The 17011-nt window shown below is 38.8% G+C and overlaps 1 protein-coding gene across 1 annotated transcript in view; it reads right to left on the bottom strand.

Moving 5' to 3' along the window:
- Positions 1-17011, bottom strand: part of ITIH5 (inter-alpha-trypsin inhibitor heavy chain 5) — a 74665-nt gene that overhangs the window by 22848 nt on the left and 34806 nt on the right. The window contains exons 6-7 of the mRNA XM_081047464.1: positions 13017-13186; positions 12173-12289 (exon numbers count right to left, since the gene is read on the bottom strand). Of these exons, the coding sequence (XP_080903590.1) occupies positions 12173-12289; positions 13017-13186 (287 nt within the window). The remainder of the gene's footprint in view (positions 1-12172; positions 12290-13016; positions 13187-17011) is intronic.

The raw sequence follows: 17011 nt of genomic DNA, 5'->3' as shown, positions 1-17011 counted from the left end.
TAAGCAGTCCTGCCATTTGCCTCATTCTAAAATGGTTAGCACAGAGTTGACATTTTCTGTCTCATCGGCCCACACAGTCCTTTTAAATGAACCCAAGAGAAAAATCGTCTATGATGAACAGCTTAAAATAATCCAACAATGAACGCTAAGACCTTCTAAAAGTCTGATTTGAGCCATGAAGGAAAATCGTGATCATAGATACATACCATGAAATCAGCCCTAAGCTTCTGAGAGATGATACTAGGAAAAGGAATACATCCAGTACAAACTTTGGCTACGGGTCAGCTTTCTCCCTTTCTGAGATGGGTGGAGATAACAGATACTGCTCGGGAGAAGAGGGAGACCTCTCTATATTATCCTCCTGTTAGCCTGTAGTCCTTCCTGGTGCCAGCAGGGGGAGCCCTCAGTGCCCAAGATGTCCTGTCCCTGGGTGGTGGTATGGAGTATAGTCGTTCTATTATACTTGAAGGGCTAGACAAAAACAAATCATAGCCTGTGACTCCATCAAAGTTTAAACATCACATCTTCACTGCAACCTTCACTACCTGTCTAAATTCACAATAAGGAGAATGGAACGACCACCATCCCAGCACCTCTCGACACACTCCACAGGCATCCAGACATGGCACTGCCCCAAGTCACCGGGTATGGCTAAGACCAGAGTGGCGGCGACTCGCCAGCGCATGCTGCCAGTCCATGAGTGTCAATTATGTTTCAGAAGGAGCATTTCAAGATCACAGAAACTTACTCTGTAAAAAGTAGTAGAACCTTATATTTACACGTGACAAGTTTCTCAGTGATTTGAAGAGAAGTGTTTGGAAATCTTGTCATGACAGACCCATCAATTAACCAGATTTATTAAAAATCCCAACCTTAGAAACAAGGTGATAAATCGAGTGAGAAAGATCATTTCTCTATATCTGTGTCTAAATCACTGTTATACCTTTTCAAAAAATCTAGAAATCTAGCAACAGATTAGCTTCAGAGAAAAAACCAAAATATTAAAATATAATGCTACTTCACTGACTACAGAATAAGTACACTTCCAGAGGTGTGTGAACTCATAAAGAGAATTAATGACAACACGACGCCTGGTTCCCTCTTGTTTTCACTCTGCCATAAATATCTCCTGAAATGAACCACATTATAGAATTTATGTTAACCATAAAAAAATTAAACTATAAGATACATAAGGTATCCAAAAAAGGTGTGGTGTCTCAGTCACATTTTAGGAATCTGGTTGCAAGAAACAAATTCTTTCTATTAGTCAAAAGGTTCTTTTCAAAGAAGAGCAGAAACAAATGAGCTTTACGTATGTAAATGGAAAATTTAGGATAGAAGACATCATATCTCCCAATATTTTCAAACAGTTGAGTCAACAGCTAAATATTAACTTGAAATTTCACTTAGAACTTGAATACAGAACACGCTCTTTCTTTGGTCTCTGCATTTTAATGTTCACACTATTATGAACAGTGTATTTCCTAAATTAAGCAAAATCATAGGCCTCCTGTATTTTAAAATATATTATTTTAAAGCAATTATAATTTCACTTACTGTTTGAATTCTAATTTCAAATGGTCTGTCAATGCAGTGTTAGATTATATTGCAACTCTGGTTCTGATTATCTATTTACATATGTTTACCCAGTCTGTTTAAAAATATAAAATGCTTGTTTCTTCAAAGCAAGAGAAAAGCACCTTTGAGTAAAGGTTTGGGTCTAGCTACCAATATTGCTTCAGGACTGGTTTTAAAAGAGAATGCTTGTTAAAGACTAAATTCTGGCTAAATTCAGCCTTAACTTAAAAATTGTCTGAATCAGTTTAGATATTAGAAAATTTTTTGCAATGTAGACATAACTAAATATCATTAGTCTCTGTGTTTGGATAACATCATTCTAACTTGAGAATCAAACTCTCTCTCGTGTTATCATTCTGGCCAATGTTAAGATTCGTTACCTAATGTTTTGACTTCGCTTTGACAAATGTATCAAACATTTACCTAATAATGTCATTATACAGCTTTCTAAAAAGCTCTTAGCCAGTAACATTTCTTTGATTCTCTAGGACGTACTAAGCACATCCATTTTTCATGTTTGATGTGTAAATAACTCAAGATTCAAAACAGAGTCCTTTTTCACTTGTCTTCATGTGGAAGGTTAGTCCTTAGGATTTGCCCTCAGTGTCTGTCCCATACTTCCCACTCTGGCCAAGAATCTAGCCGTATCACTTCTGTCTGTAGGCTCCATCTGCAGGGATGGTTTCCTGCTCTCACAGGAAGTAAAGAAAAGGATGCTGACCGAGAGAAGTTCACCTAACTTTACAGATCTCCTTTGCAATTGGTGTCCGTCAGCCACGTTCTGTCACATTTACTGACCAATATGATTGCGTTGTTGGTCCCCAGTGCCTGGTCTGAATTCTGAAGTTTATATTACCCAACTGCATATTTGGATTCTACAGATTGTTTTTCCTTTTCTTTTTCTTTTTCTTTCTTTCCTTCTTTCTTTTTTATTTTATTTTATTTTATTTTTTGGCATTTGACTCTCTGACTGTCCTTTCACCCATTCAACTTTTCCTTACGTATGAGTTCTCACGCTTCTTGTTCCCCTGGTGGAAGTGTACCCGATGCCACTCACTGTATACCCCTAGGGATGTGCCTTGACTAACATCAAGAACATACCAGAAAGATATGGAGAGGCTGTGAAAACGCCATGCTAAATAGGAAACAGTGGACAATTATGAAAAAAGTAAGCCGCATATCAGTACACGTAGACTATAGGTGTAGGAAAATATTTAAAGGAAGTGAAGTCACCTCCACCGGGCAGAGAGAAGGTGATACCCCTGCGTCTCCTTCCCTCTTTCCATACTTTTCAAGACACAGGGAGACTAGAAAGTGGGCTTTTTGTTGCAGGAGGGAAGAGATTCAAAACCCAGATCAACTTAATTGTTGGAGGTTAGGAAGAATCTGTGGTTACTTTTTCTTTTGAGTTTTGATTGTACTTATCCTTATTTGCTGTAGGAGATTGATTCTGGAGAGCTCGAGGCTCCATACAAGCAGGAGTTTTCTTCGGCCCACTAAGAAAACTGAAGAACCAGCTTCATGCAAGGATCTCAGACTCAACTCCCCATGCTGGGAGCCCAAGCTCTCATTGCCATTACACATGGGCATTAAAACCTCAGGCCCCAGGACTTGGCGACTGGCACCTCTCCTGGGGAAACTGTCACGTAACTGGGGTGCTCACCACTTTACTTCTCTGTTCCCTTCTCAGTCTTAGAAACTGTGGCTTTTTGTTTTCCTGTCAGCTCAGTCATGCACTGAAAAGACTCGCTACAATTTATCTGCCTCTAAATGTTCATATCAGGATGGTTTTCAAGTTATGTAATCCAAAATATTACCAGAACCTTCCAGCTATGACATATTCACTCTTATTTCATGCCTTTCTTCATGTTTTCCCCCAACCAAGAATTCACTCCCTCCTTTCCTGCCAAGAAAATTGTATCCCATCTTCAAGGTCTAGTTCCTCTGTCACCTCCACCATTAACCATTTGTTGACTACCGCGAGCTGTTTCCCGTCCCTAAATTCCTTTCCACTATCTACGTGACGTGACGGATTTGGTTAACATGGCATTGTTCCATGTTTCTTTCCCCAGCAAAATTCTAAGGTCCTTAACTAAAGCATGATGCTTTTCTTGTACATGCTTTTCTCCCACCTCTATTTTTGCACATGCTATCCATCTCTCTCCCCCTTTCTTATCCCATCCACTTGACTAACTCCTAAAAGACCTTTAAGACTGAGTCAACTATCCCCTCCTCTGAGAAGCCCTCAACACCTCCTATTGCATCCCTAAAAACAACTGATCAGCACCCTGATTATAGCTTACCTGTATCTCTATTATAGTAGCACCTTGCGTACGATTTTCATATGGCTTTCCTTCTCCTCTGGACCTCTCGAGAGAAAAGGCTCTGCCTTACTTATCTTTGCCTCCCTATGCCTAGGACCTCTCCCAGAGCATATAATCAATAGCTATTGCATTCTTTGAGAATCTGAAGTCTGGAGTCAAAGCCAAGATGGGATCCGTAGGAGAGTCGGGTGTCCTGAACAAGAGAAGGGGGCGCCTGCAGTTTCGATCAGCCAGCCAAGGAGATGCCAACCAAGGAATGACACAGCTTTCTGACACTCCGATAAGCACTTCCATATTTGTTATCTTACTTAATCCTCTTTCATTTACAGTGTTTATCGTGTTGTTGCTTGTAGCCAAAGTTTCCTTTTGGGCCCTATCTGGCCCTTTACAGAGAAAGTCTGCCAATCTCCATTCCACCCTTGAGTGCAAAATTAGGAAGTGATTTGAAAGAGGAAGCTAGGCTTTTTGATGTTTTCAGAAGCTGGGAACAAGGCCTGCAGACCGAACAGATAGTGCAGGAGTACTCAAAGCTCTATATTGTTCATTTCTTCTCTCTACAAGAGCCATATAATGCCTTCATTCAGAGATCCTCAAAAAATGTTAAACATGACCTCATTTGGGTAAATCTTAACTGCCTCAACAACAAAAAATTTTAGTGGCTACCTCTAATTTATTTTAAATTATCTATATTATAATCACTTAACAGCACTTCTTAAAAAGAAAATGTCCAACTTTTCACTGGTGGCCTAAGGGGAAAAAATGTGTCCTCTGTCCATCATTTATTTCCTCATATTCTGAGTCAGAGTCAAAACACAGCAGTTTTCCCTACTGCCTTCTGTTCACCACCCCAAGTTCCAGATGTCTGTTTTGCAATGCATTTCTAAAATACATCTGCTAGTGTTTGGCTAAGGGCAGCTAAGTAGATGCAAATAAGCACTATCAACTGAAATGGTCTCTGCCACACACCAAATAATCATCACTCCAGACCACTGAGCCATGACAGATCACATGTTCTGAAAGAGGACAGCCAGAATGAATATGCCACTAGACATCACTGGGCCGTACAGTCACCCACCCACCTGCCGTCACTCTACACCTGCTCCATAATTGCATTCAGCCTAACCAATCCAAATGGTAAAGGGAAAAGAAGTCTGCATCCTCGTATGTGCCCAAGGTGTGCTTCAAGTTCAATAACAAAACACCAATAGTTAATTCTATGCATCAGAGCAAAACAGCTCCATTGGTTTTTCACAACACCACGCTGCTGGCTGAGGCCTCTTGGGGCAGGGGACATCAGTCACCCAAGACAGGCAGCATGCCACATCACGTGACCTGGCGATGAGAACACACAGAGCTTGAAAGCTTGAGAGGTGGTCTCAACTTACGGTCTCGCAGTAAAAAATGTTACAGTGAAGAGCTTTACAGTGGGGTAGGCTGGGCTTGACTCTGAATTTTTCTACTTACAAGTCCATGTATTTCAGCATTATTACATAACCTTCCTGCCCCTCACCTTGTCATTTATAAAATGGGGATAATAACGTCTACTTCATGGGATTGCTAAAAGAAATGAAAAATGTATGTCAAATTCTTAGAGTGTTTTATATGTACTAGCTGTTCAATGGTAGCTACTGTGTCTTAAAAATGCACTCTACACTTAATGTATATGTGCTGGTATGTTTTGCAGCAAAAGTTGTAATCTCCTATCTGTCCTGTACAGTGCTAAGAGCTGGGAATACGTACCATCACGATCAGAAACGAGATGGTCCCCAAATCTGTGGAGCTTACAGACTATCTGCCTACAAGGTGACACATAAAACATTCATATTGCTCTGGGAAGCCCAATTCTGGACAGTGAAGAAGCAGCTGGTGTGCTGAAGCATGAAATAAGCCAGTGAAGGAAACACAAGCAGCATTCAGACGTCAATTCTCCAGTCTAACAGTTCACAGTTCCCCTCATTTAAATTTGGCAGTTACAGATAAGAAACATTATGCTTGTTCTCTACCCCCTAAAACTATGCATTAAATTAAATGAAGAAAGGAAGACAACCTTCCAAAAGCTAACAGAAGTCTAGGATTGGCAGAGAATGGCACCGATTATGAAAATGAATTGTGAAACTTATAGCATGAAAGACATCTGGTAAATGATATATTCATTAGTCACTGCTTGGTTGCCAAAGAGGGTCCCTTAGCCAAGCTCCCTAATATGAAGGTGAAAGTAGAAAATCTAATTATATAGATAAGGGAAAAGACAGAGAAAACATGCAGACCTTGATCGAGGAAAACTATCTATTAAATACTAGACATACATTTTCCTTAATGCTCCCGACGGCATGTGTGTTTGCTGGTGCCAATGCTTTACGCATGCAACAAACAAGAAAAAGATCTGCCCTGATTACAATTTTTTGTTGCTCTTCTCAGTTCCCCTTCTCACTGAGAAGTTTTACACACTCCAATTGGGAGGCGGAAATCTTGCCTGACCTAGCACCAGAACTATCGCTCAACACATTGGTCAGCAAAAGCAAGTGGGAGAGAAAACAGCCGAGCCATGTGCCAGCCACTTGGGGGCTGAAGGAGAGGGGTCTGTATCTGTCCCCAAGCTGGTTAAATCCTGACTTGTGGGCTCACATTTCCACTGGGATTAAAACCAGAACTAGAAAATACTAGAGGCACGCAGCTTCAGGCACTAGAAGGTACTGATATATCCTTCAACGTGTATATATTTAAGATTCAATAATCTTTACAATTCTTTCTAAATAAATTGCTCAAGGAATTGTTACACACCAACGATGTGGTCTACCTAGTGATGAGGACAGTGGAGTATTTCAGGCCCATCAGAGATGACAGGAGCCAAGCATATCCAGTATAAGAGTGAATGATCCTTCATAGAATTTGAGGGGACTTGTGACAAATGTCTGCTGTTGCCAAACGCACTGACACATCATGAAAGCCCTGTGCTTCTGGGTAATTTGCCTCCTCGCCCGTGGACATGATATTGTGTATGAGATGCTGCAAAAAGCCAACTAAGTTTTTCACTCAGAGCTGTGTCCTTAGAGAAGCTGAGCGCTTCTACAATCGTCAGTGGTTTTCAAAACCAGCGGGGGCAGCAGTGATGGGCAGTAGAAATTACCTAGAGGCTTCTGACATGTGTTTGTCTGTTCTTGGGTGGTTCTCCTGGAAAGAGGCCATGCTGTAGCTTAGAAGCCAGCAGAGTGCATGCCAGACTTTCAGTGCTTGGTCAGGAATTTTCATATCCAGGAATGAAGGAAGAGGCGGGGAATTACAAATGGTGTGACATCTATCATTACATTGCCCTTGCACAATGCAAGGGAATCCTTCCTTCTAAAATGCAGCCTTGAAATGTCAGACTACACAGACCCTGACCCATTTGTATGTCTGTCATTGAAGAGTGCTGCCTCATCACACCGCTACTTGCACTGAGACCATACGCGTAGCATTGTGGTTTGATTCATGGATTTCACAGTCATACCAGGCTTTGAAGCTTGGCCCTGCCATTTACTAGCTGAGTTTATCTACCTTTGCAAAGCTTCAGTTTTTTCATCAGTAAAATGGGTATGACAACCAAATTGTTGTAAATATTACATATCCTTTTATTCAATAGTACGTGTGATACCCTTAGCATAATGTCTGGCATGTTGAAAGTGTTCCAAGCCGCATTTTTAAGAAGTGCCCAAATTATTATGAAGGTAAGTCTAGGAGCCCTGATTTGGTTAACTGGTTTTCTCTACACACTTTGGGGAAGGAATTACCTTTCTGGAGGTTATTTAGTAAGAAGATTTTTGATAGCTCTCCCATCAAAAGTGGAAGGAGACCCTGTGCACTGGAATGGACCAGGTTTGAGGTTAAACTCTGAAGTGACTCAGGCATCTGAAGACGTGAGTGCTGCAAGCTGCTGTGGCCTTTGGGAGACTGACGGCCTTTGTGTGAAGATGCAGTAGAACTGACCATGCCTTTTACTATTTTGGTGTTTCTTAGTGTTTATTGGGAAATAATTGAATATTATAATTTTGTTGAGTTCTGCAAATGCATACTACAGAAATTGTCATTATAAGTAATTTACATTATTTAAGTTCGACAATATGAAGATAAAAATAGTATTTTTAAAATTTGCATTTCTTTAGTTACTCGTACATTTGACACTTTTTCATAATCTTATTAAATCTTCTTCTTTCTTCTAAATTGTTTCATATTCTTTGCCCATTTTCTTATACAGGATTCATTTTTATTGATCTGGAATTGCTCTTTATATATTAAAGATAAACACCAATTGCTCTTTATCTAATAAAGAAAAATGTTTTGCTGCATATTTTTTCCATCTTTTGTTCACTTTTATTCTGTTTTTACTTAAAACAAAAGTCAAGAATTTTTATATAGCTAAGGTTTACTTATTTTTTTCTTTGTAATTACTTTTATTGCTTTTAGGCTTACAAAGTCCTTCCCTGCTTCAAAACCAGTTAAATACACACATATATTTTCTTACATATTTTGGAGTGTGGTTCATTGATTACTTTTAACTGCTTAATCCATTTGGAATGCCTACTCTGGTAACAGTTATCTATATTATAAATTGGTATGGCCTTTCTAGAAAATGTTTCTGAAATACCTGTAAAAACCAAAAATGAGTTGGTATTCTTTGCCCCAGTAATTCCACTTCTAAGAATCTAACTTAAGAAAATGATTGGGCATGTAGTCAAGGACTTTTACCTGAATATAATCATCCAAATGCTGTCAAGAATAGCAAAAAAAAAAAAGAAAAAAAAAAAAAGAAACAAAGAAAAGAAAAGAACTTAAAAGTCTCTCATGGGTGGTAGAGTGAGTACATTTTCTTCAACTGTCTACTATGGTAACCACGAGCCACATGTGGCTTTTTAAATTTAAATGTATTAAAATTAAATTAAAAATTGAGTTCTTCAGTTGCTAATCACATTTCAAGTGCTGACAGCCACATGTGATTAGTAGTTGCCATATTGGATAGCACAGATATAGAGCATTCCCGTCGTTATAGAAGTACCTATAGAATAGTGCTTCCGTGTGGCCATTAAAAACAGATCTTTAAAGAATACCTAATATATATACATATATTGATGGTAAGTAAAAATATCAAACTACAAAATATTTGGTGGTAACACAAATTCAGATTGGTTGCAGTAAATTTAATCATCAATATCTTCATCAAGTTATGTTTTGCCAGGGGAAACCCAAACCCTGCCCTCAGGAAGCTCATTGTCTTAAAGACAAAAGAAAAAAAAAACTGAAGCTTTATAGGTATATAGGAATTTAACAAGACACATGAAGAAAACTAGTATACTCGTATGGCACCCACTCAGTCGCTGTTAATTGATTCAAAACCCAAATGGGAATTATACTAAGTCAGATGCAAGACCTAATTAACACTGCATTCTGTGTTCAACAGTGGTCTCAAAAAAAGCCATGATTATCCTTCTGTCAATATCCTATTATCCAGCCAAGAAAGTCACAAAATCAACTTGGCTAATGATGGCACTTAAAAACTTGGAGTACATAGAGCAAAGAACTTTACAGGGTACTTCATAAATATAGAAAGGCTGTGTGATCTCTCAAACATCAATAACGAAAAAAATGCTTCACGGTGTGTGAATAAAACTTTGGGAAATTGTGCCCATAAAGAAAACCTACAGGTAATCTGTATCCAACTTTCCCAATGAGAACAATTTTAAAAGCTAAACAAAATGTCTATTTTTAAATAATCTTGAGAGTATTAGAGAGTTAACAAAATAGTGAGAAAAAACATCTGGGAGAAGATGAAAATGTAAAGAGGTGGGCTCAGTATTGGAGATCACTTTTGTCTAAGGGATGTTTGTCAAGGTGAAAGAGGTATTGAGAGATTGAGCATTTAGTAGTCTTGAGGCCAAAAGTTGAAGTTCACAGCTCACCAAGGATAGGCGCTCTGGTAAACCCACTACATTTTATGAAAAATAAAAATAAACCCATTTTTGAAAGAACTGTGTTATCCAGCTTTGAGCCATTTTGGCCTCCCAGAAAAATCTAAAGCCCTGAAAATGGACTAAAGTGATCCTAGACTGTAATGTCTCCAGGCACCTACCTAATAGAAACAAATCAAAACTTTCTCAACAGGCATAATTCATCATCGTAGGCCTAAAATTATTTCTACAAACACATTTTTTAATATAATGTCCATCATGCAATCAAAGATACAACAAGTCACACAAGGAGAGAAGATGAGAAACAATAAAAACATCTCCTAAGCATCTCCAGAATTTGGAATAACAGCATACGGGCTTTAAAATAGCTATGTTTACTGTGCTTGAGGAAAAAAATCATTAAAAACTTTGTAAAATAACTGAACATTCTGAAAAGTAACAGAGCAGATTTGCAAAAGAACAGAATGGAAATTCTAAGACTAAAACAATGTAACAACTGAAATAACCTGATGGATGAGTTTAACAGCATATCAGACACACCTGAAAAGAGAATCTGTGAACTGGAAGATAGTTTTGGCATGAACTAAGGAAAGGCAAAAGTTGGAATAAATAGAAGAGTATATTGGAAACATAGAGAACATGGAGAGAAAAATCTAACATTGGAATCCCAGAAGGAAAAATTAGCCAAAGCAATATCGGAAATAATGGTTGAGAATTTTCTCCTGAGTCCACAAATTCATGAAGTCCCAGGAACTTCAGGCAGAAAAAAATAAGAAGAAATTCACACCTAGAACCATTGTATTAAAACTACAGAAAACTAAAGGCAAAGGAAAATCTTAAAAGCAGTTGACAATAAAAGTTGCCATTAGAGGAACAAATTAAACATATAACTGACTTTTCACCAGCAACAATGGAAGCCAGGAGACAATGGCATCTATCGTCAATGGACTGAAAGAAAATACTGCCAACCTAGAATTCCATACCAGTAAAAGTATCCTTAAAGAATGAGAATGAAATCAATCATTTTCAGAGAGATAAACACTCAGAAATTCTTTACCAGCAGACCACATTTAAAAAGATACTAAAAACTGTTCCTTAGGCAAAAGAAAAAGTAACCTCAGATGGAAGATAAGAGATGTCAAAGGAAAGAAAAGCAGTAAAAATGGAGGAGTCAGAAGGCTGACTTCTGTATAAGAAAGTGATGTTGAAGACCTAAAGGAAGCTGACTTACCAGGTGAGGTTATCTTCCCCCTGTATTAATGAGAAATTATATTTGGCTATCCTCTGAAACAAAATCTTTATATCACATTTTAAACCTAATCTTTATATCACATTTTGGATTTATTTATTTTTTTTACTGTTTTGCAGAGAAGAAAAATTCAATGCCATGAAGAAAAGACCAATATTCTATATTACATGATTTTTAAATCTAAATGGCCAAAGAGACCATTCACAAGTAATAGAGAAAATATGTCCAATAGTCTATTAGCTAGGATAGGTTCAAGTGTCTGTGGAGTGGGACTTAGGGGTGGAAATAGGTGAAACAGAGGGTTCTTACAAGGTTTGAGATACCTGTTCCTCATTAAACCACATACTTATTATTAATTGATAAAAATAGATAATGAGTTAAGAAAGGAAAGCTAAGAGAGCCAAGTTTTTACTGGATGTAGAGATAGTTAGTCTGGCAGCCAGTAGCTGTTTTCTGTTACATGAGTTGGAAATATATTATAAATGCAACTTTCTGATAGTCAAGATATCAGAGTAAGATAAGCATAGCTTTTTCCAGTGGTTTGTTAAAAAAAAAAAAGTGTAAATAGTAATGTTTTGGGGATAACTTAAATTTCAGTATACTCTACATAGCCCCTTAATGTCCCTCCCATCCCTAGAATTTTAGGATTCATCCTACATACTGTGAGAACATCAGGCCTGAATTATTGAGATACAAATCCTTTGTTCTAAGGATAATATAGGGGGGTACCAATGAGTGCCTGCCATTGTTCTCAAAGGACCTCATTACTGAACAGAATTATTCCATCCACCATGGTGTTGCTGAGTGACCCTCAGTGCAGTCCTGTCTCACATTATCCACTCTCTCAGCCCCCTTTACTTCAAGGTGTTTCTATAACATGTCCCTCTGCTCCCTTAACACCACTCTGCTGAAATGATAGTTTACGTCAATGGCTTAACTGAATCAGTTCAGGAATGTCCTGTGTACGCAGAATAGCTGAAGGGTAACGCAGACATTTGGCATCAATTGAATTTTACCCACAGAGAACATCATTGTCCCCGACAAAAGTGAGAGGGAAAAATGGCCATGTGGCACTCACTCACCTGCCGAAGTTTGGTTCCCACCATGGAGGCACTGCTGTCCAGCACAAACACCACATTCTTAGGTAAGGGAGGAAGGTCTTTGGGGGCAAAGTAGTGCACAAAATAGTCATTTAGAACCTGGAGGGGTGGAGAAAGGAAAAATGGTAGCACCCAGAATAGGTAGAGAAATTAAGTAGAATGGACAGCCTATGGAACTTCTAAAAGTCAAAGACAGCATGAAACGGGCTCTAGGGGCTGATTCCACACCCAGGGCAAAAGCATCTATGGTCCCGTTCCTTCCAAGAGAACGAATTGCTAATTTAATCTGTATAAGGATAAAATCATCCCTTAAAAATGTATTGACTATATTGACTAATTCAGTTTAAATTATCCATCCCTTTCTGCCCCCGTGTCACTTGGGAATCTTGCTTCCTTCATTGTCTGGTTTTTACCAAGCATCTTACAAGTTGAGACGTCAAGGTTATCTACATACTGGATGCACAAAAATACAATTTACTATTCTGACCCTGTCTCTGGAGCAATAAAAGCTAAAGGGAAACAAGCCAGGGACCAGTCTCTCTTAATTAAAAATGAAGAAGAGCGAAAATTCTAACTTCATCTAAAACATCACAGAGAAAATTGTAGATTTCCTTTAGTCTCCAGATTACTGAAGCAGTAAATAGATACCCTCAGCCTCCAGGCAGGGAACACCAGTAGTCTCCTTGGAGACACATTTGGAGTTAAAACAGATTTCCTAAGACTCACAGAGTTCTGTTACCCTTAGGTAAGTACTGAAAACCCCAGTTCTGAGTCTAACTAGAAGAATCAGGCAATGAACATGAAATATCAACAACGAACCCCTTACCTGGATGTCCCCAATGCTCTGTTCCCTATTGACATCATATTGAATGACGAAATCTCCCAGAATGCCATTCTGGGCGATCCTGGCTTGTTGTATCACAGAAGGCTTAAAAAAGACTTTGGCGAAAGTTTCATTTTGGTTGACAACAGTAGAAGGAGGCGGCCTAGCACCACCTGCAACAAGATATAAACATGGTTAATAACTGAACAGATACATTTTGTATGTTTGTACATATGAAGGTTTGTATTCCATATGAACTTCCTAGACTTCGTACTGATAATACATCACAATACAAGAGATATGTTATCATATATTTCACCTTTATGCCTCCTGTTAAATCTTTTCTTATGAGAATTTTTAAACACACAAAAGTAGAGTGAACAGTACAATGAACCCTCATGTACCCATGACCGCTCTTTAATAATCATCAACTTTTTATCAATCTTTTGTATTTGTTTTTATGTATCCCCTCACCAAACAAATCCCAGACATTGTATTTCATCCATAAATACTTCAGTATGACTCTCTAACTATAAGAACTTTTTTTTAGCAAAACCATTATCACAAGTAACAAAATTAATGCTTGATGCCTTATTATAGCCAAATACACAGTCTGTATTTAGATTTTCCTGATTCTTCAGAAAATGTCTTGGAATGGTTGGTTTGTTGGAATTAGGATCAAAACAAAGTCCCCACATCACATTTGGTTTATGTTTCTTAAGTCTCCTTTAATCTACAAGTGTGTCCACCCCTCTCCCCAGCCTTTTTTCTACTGCTATATATATGTGTTACAAAACACTGGTCATTTGTCCTATGGACTTTCTCGCATTCTGTATTTGGTGATTGTTTTCTTGTCTTGTCTTTTAACTTGCTCCTCTACTCCCTTGTACTGTAACATGTGGGGGAGCTAGAAAAAATACTGATGCCCAGGCCAAGAGCTCATTTAACTGGTCTAGGACACAGCCCGGGCCTCAGGACTTTTAAATTTCCCATGTCAGTCTAATGTGCAGTCAAGGCTGAGAACCACAGCTCAATCTCCTGTCTTTCCTTGTGTTCTGATAGGTAGAGCTGGAGGGCTGGTTAGAAGTGATGCTGAGTACTGACTACTTCATCACATCAGAAGGTACATAATATCAAGTTGTCCACTTTTAGTGCTGGTAAGATTGATGGTGGGTTCCCGTAAGGTCCACCGGATCACCCATGATAAACTCCCTCATTGATCTTTCACTCAATAGTTTTATCAATTGCTGATGATGTTTGCTTAGATCCACTATTTCATTAGAGGTGCAAAAGGTATGTTGTGATTCTGTCATTTCTTCCATATGGAATACTTCCATAAAGAACACCTTTCCTCAAACAATCATTTGGTTGTCCTACCATACTGGCTGTCCAGACAGTTTATGGCTCTTTAAAAACAAACAAACAAACAAACAAAAACAAAAAAACACCTTTCCCAAAGCTTTCCCCAGAACAGATCTTAAGATATAAATTAGAATCCCACAAAGAAAAACAGATAAATGGATTTCATGTGATCTAAGAAAAAATAGTGAGATGACTGATTAAAGCAAAGAGCATCCTGTTTTTAATGCCTAAACTTCATTTCTTATTAGAACACACAGAATTACTTCATAGACTACCCACCTTTACAAATCCAAACACCACCATGTCTATATACTTAGAAACAGAAACCGAAATTTTTTAGGTCTACATACACCATAAAGAATAGGCAAATAAAACCGAGAATTCATAAACAACAGTGTATGCGGAGACTTTTTAACCCAGATACTGAACCAAAGCCAGGCTTAAAACTGCTGCAAAGCATCTTAATATTTTTAAAAATCTATTCAAGTAGATACCATGGAGTAAACTGACCAGCAAAGTTCCATCCCTAAGTAGCAAAATGAACAAGAAAACAAAGCATAATGTGCCTGTGATAATTTGTATTTAAGAATAACTTTCCTTCTGCTGAGGGTTTATTAGTCATTAAAGACAAAGGAAGTTTAAACATTTTCTTCAACAGAACGGACAATTCTTTTTCAGAGACATATAGGTGTAACCGTAACAGGAACCACAGAGCAGACCTGAGTCTTCTATTATTTGTACTTAGCAAGGGCAGGAATTGGGAGAGGGACCAGAGAGCCAGCAAATAGGAGTGTTCACTCCTGTAGAAAGACAGCTGTATGGAGGGTCTTATGCTTCCAACAGAGGTGCTCATCTGAAGACAGGACCGGGAAAATCTCGATGACACATTGACAAGTGCCAGCCCCCTGTTCACCAGCCTGGTAGATGGGGGGATGGAGGGGAAGGAAAACAGGCTGAAAAATGGAAAAGTCCTTGAACTAGAAGGAAACTTGCATGTTCTCCGGAGTCAACCTCTCATTGATTATTGTCAAAACACCATGAATGAGAAGCATAACACACTAGCTAAGCACTCAGGATCATGAACGAGTGAGAAGGCCCTGCATTCAATACTAACTCTACCTCTCATTGTCTATGGGACTTTAGGCAAGTTACAGAGCCTTGGTTATCTCATCTGTTAAATGGATTAATGGTCTACCAAACTCACACTATTGGAAAGATTAAGTGATGTAATGTACTTAGTACCATTCTGATTCATGGGAAGCAGTCGTGCTAGCTAACATTATTAGGAACCTTAAATACATACAAAACAGAAGAAAGGTCAGGGAATTAAATGTATGACAGCATGTCAAACTTGGGATATTATGAAAAGGAAAGAACTGCTCTTTACAACACAGTTGAATCTCATAGTCATTTTGAGTACAGCATGAGATACAAAAGAATATTTTCTATGCCTCTATTTATATAAAATTCAAGAGCTGCACAACTTCTCCATGGCAATTGGAGTAAAATGGTAGTTACATTTGGAGGTGAGGAATGACTGGGAAAGAGTATAAGTCAACTTTTTGGAGTGATGGAAATATTCTTGACCTGGAAGTAGCTGAATGTGTGTGTACATATATAGAAATCCATCAAGCTGTACACATAATATGCGCTCTGACAATTAAGTTCGCAAACTCATCCTAGAAAAAGTGCTACGTACCTCATTGCTGAATATCACTATGGTCACTTTCGAAGAACTCCCCTTGGGAAGCTATGCACTGACGTCAGCGCCTAGTCCACCCTTCACAGCAATTTTGGAACTTTTTCTGAAATGCCCATTAGAGCTGCTGTTGTATTACCATTGATGTCCTGAATGTCATCAAAATGTCTTCCTTTCAATATTTCCTTTATTTTCAGGTAAAGAAAGAAGTCATTGTGGGTCATATCAGGTGAGTAGGGAGGGTGTTCCAATACAGTTATTTGTTTACTGGCTAAAAACTCCCTCACAGACAGTGCCGTGTGAGCTGGTGCACTGTCGTGATGCAAGAGCCATGAATTGTGGGCGGAAAGTTCAGGTCATCTAACTTTTTCACGCAGCCTTTTCAGCACTTCCAAATAGTAAACTTGGTTAACTGTCCAGTTGGTACAAATTCAATGAATAATCCCTCTGATAGCAAAAAAGATTAGCAATATCGTTGCAAGAAGTTCACGTACTTAATTGTCAGACTATGCATACACTTTATTCTACATGAATACCGTAATTTTTTTAAAAAATTAACGTCATTGGGAGTCGGATAGCAGAATGTATTAGGTGCATTCAGAGTCGTTGCAGCTGGCAGAACTCGGACTGGGGAGCGAGTTTCCGGGAAACACTTTTTGTGCAGCATCAGTAAGCTCTAAGACACGTGTCTCGTTGGCAGAAGCTGCTTTCACAGCTCAGCTCATTAGAAGTGTTGGAGCCAACCCTGGGTGACTCAGTCACCCGCTGGGATGGTGTAGAGCAGTTCTCACGATGTGGTCCTGGACCAGCAGCCTCAGCGGTACCGGGGGTCTTGCTAGAAATAAACTCTCAGACCCACCCAGACACCGTGAATCAAAAACTCTGGAGGTAGGACCCCAGAGTCCTATTTTTAGCAAGATTTCCAGGTGATTCTGGT

Source organism: Rhinolophus hipposideros (genome assembly GCF_964194185.1).
Source record: "Rhinolophus hipposideros genome assembly, chromosome: 1".
NCBI lineage: Eukaryota > Metazoa > Chordata > Mammalia > Chiroptera > Rhinolophidae > Rhinolophus > Rhinolophus hipposideros.
Note: the sequence above shows the minus strand (reverse complement) of the source record. Positions and strands in the feature narration are given on the sequence as shown.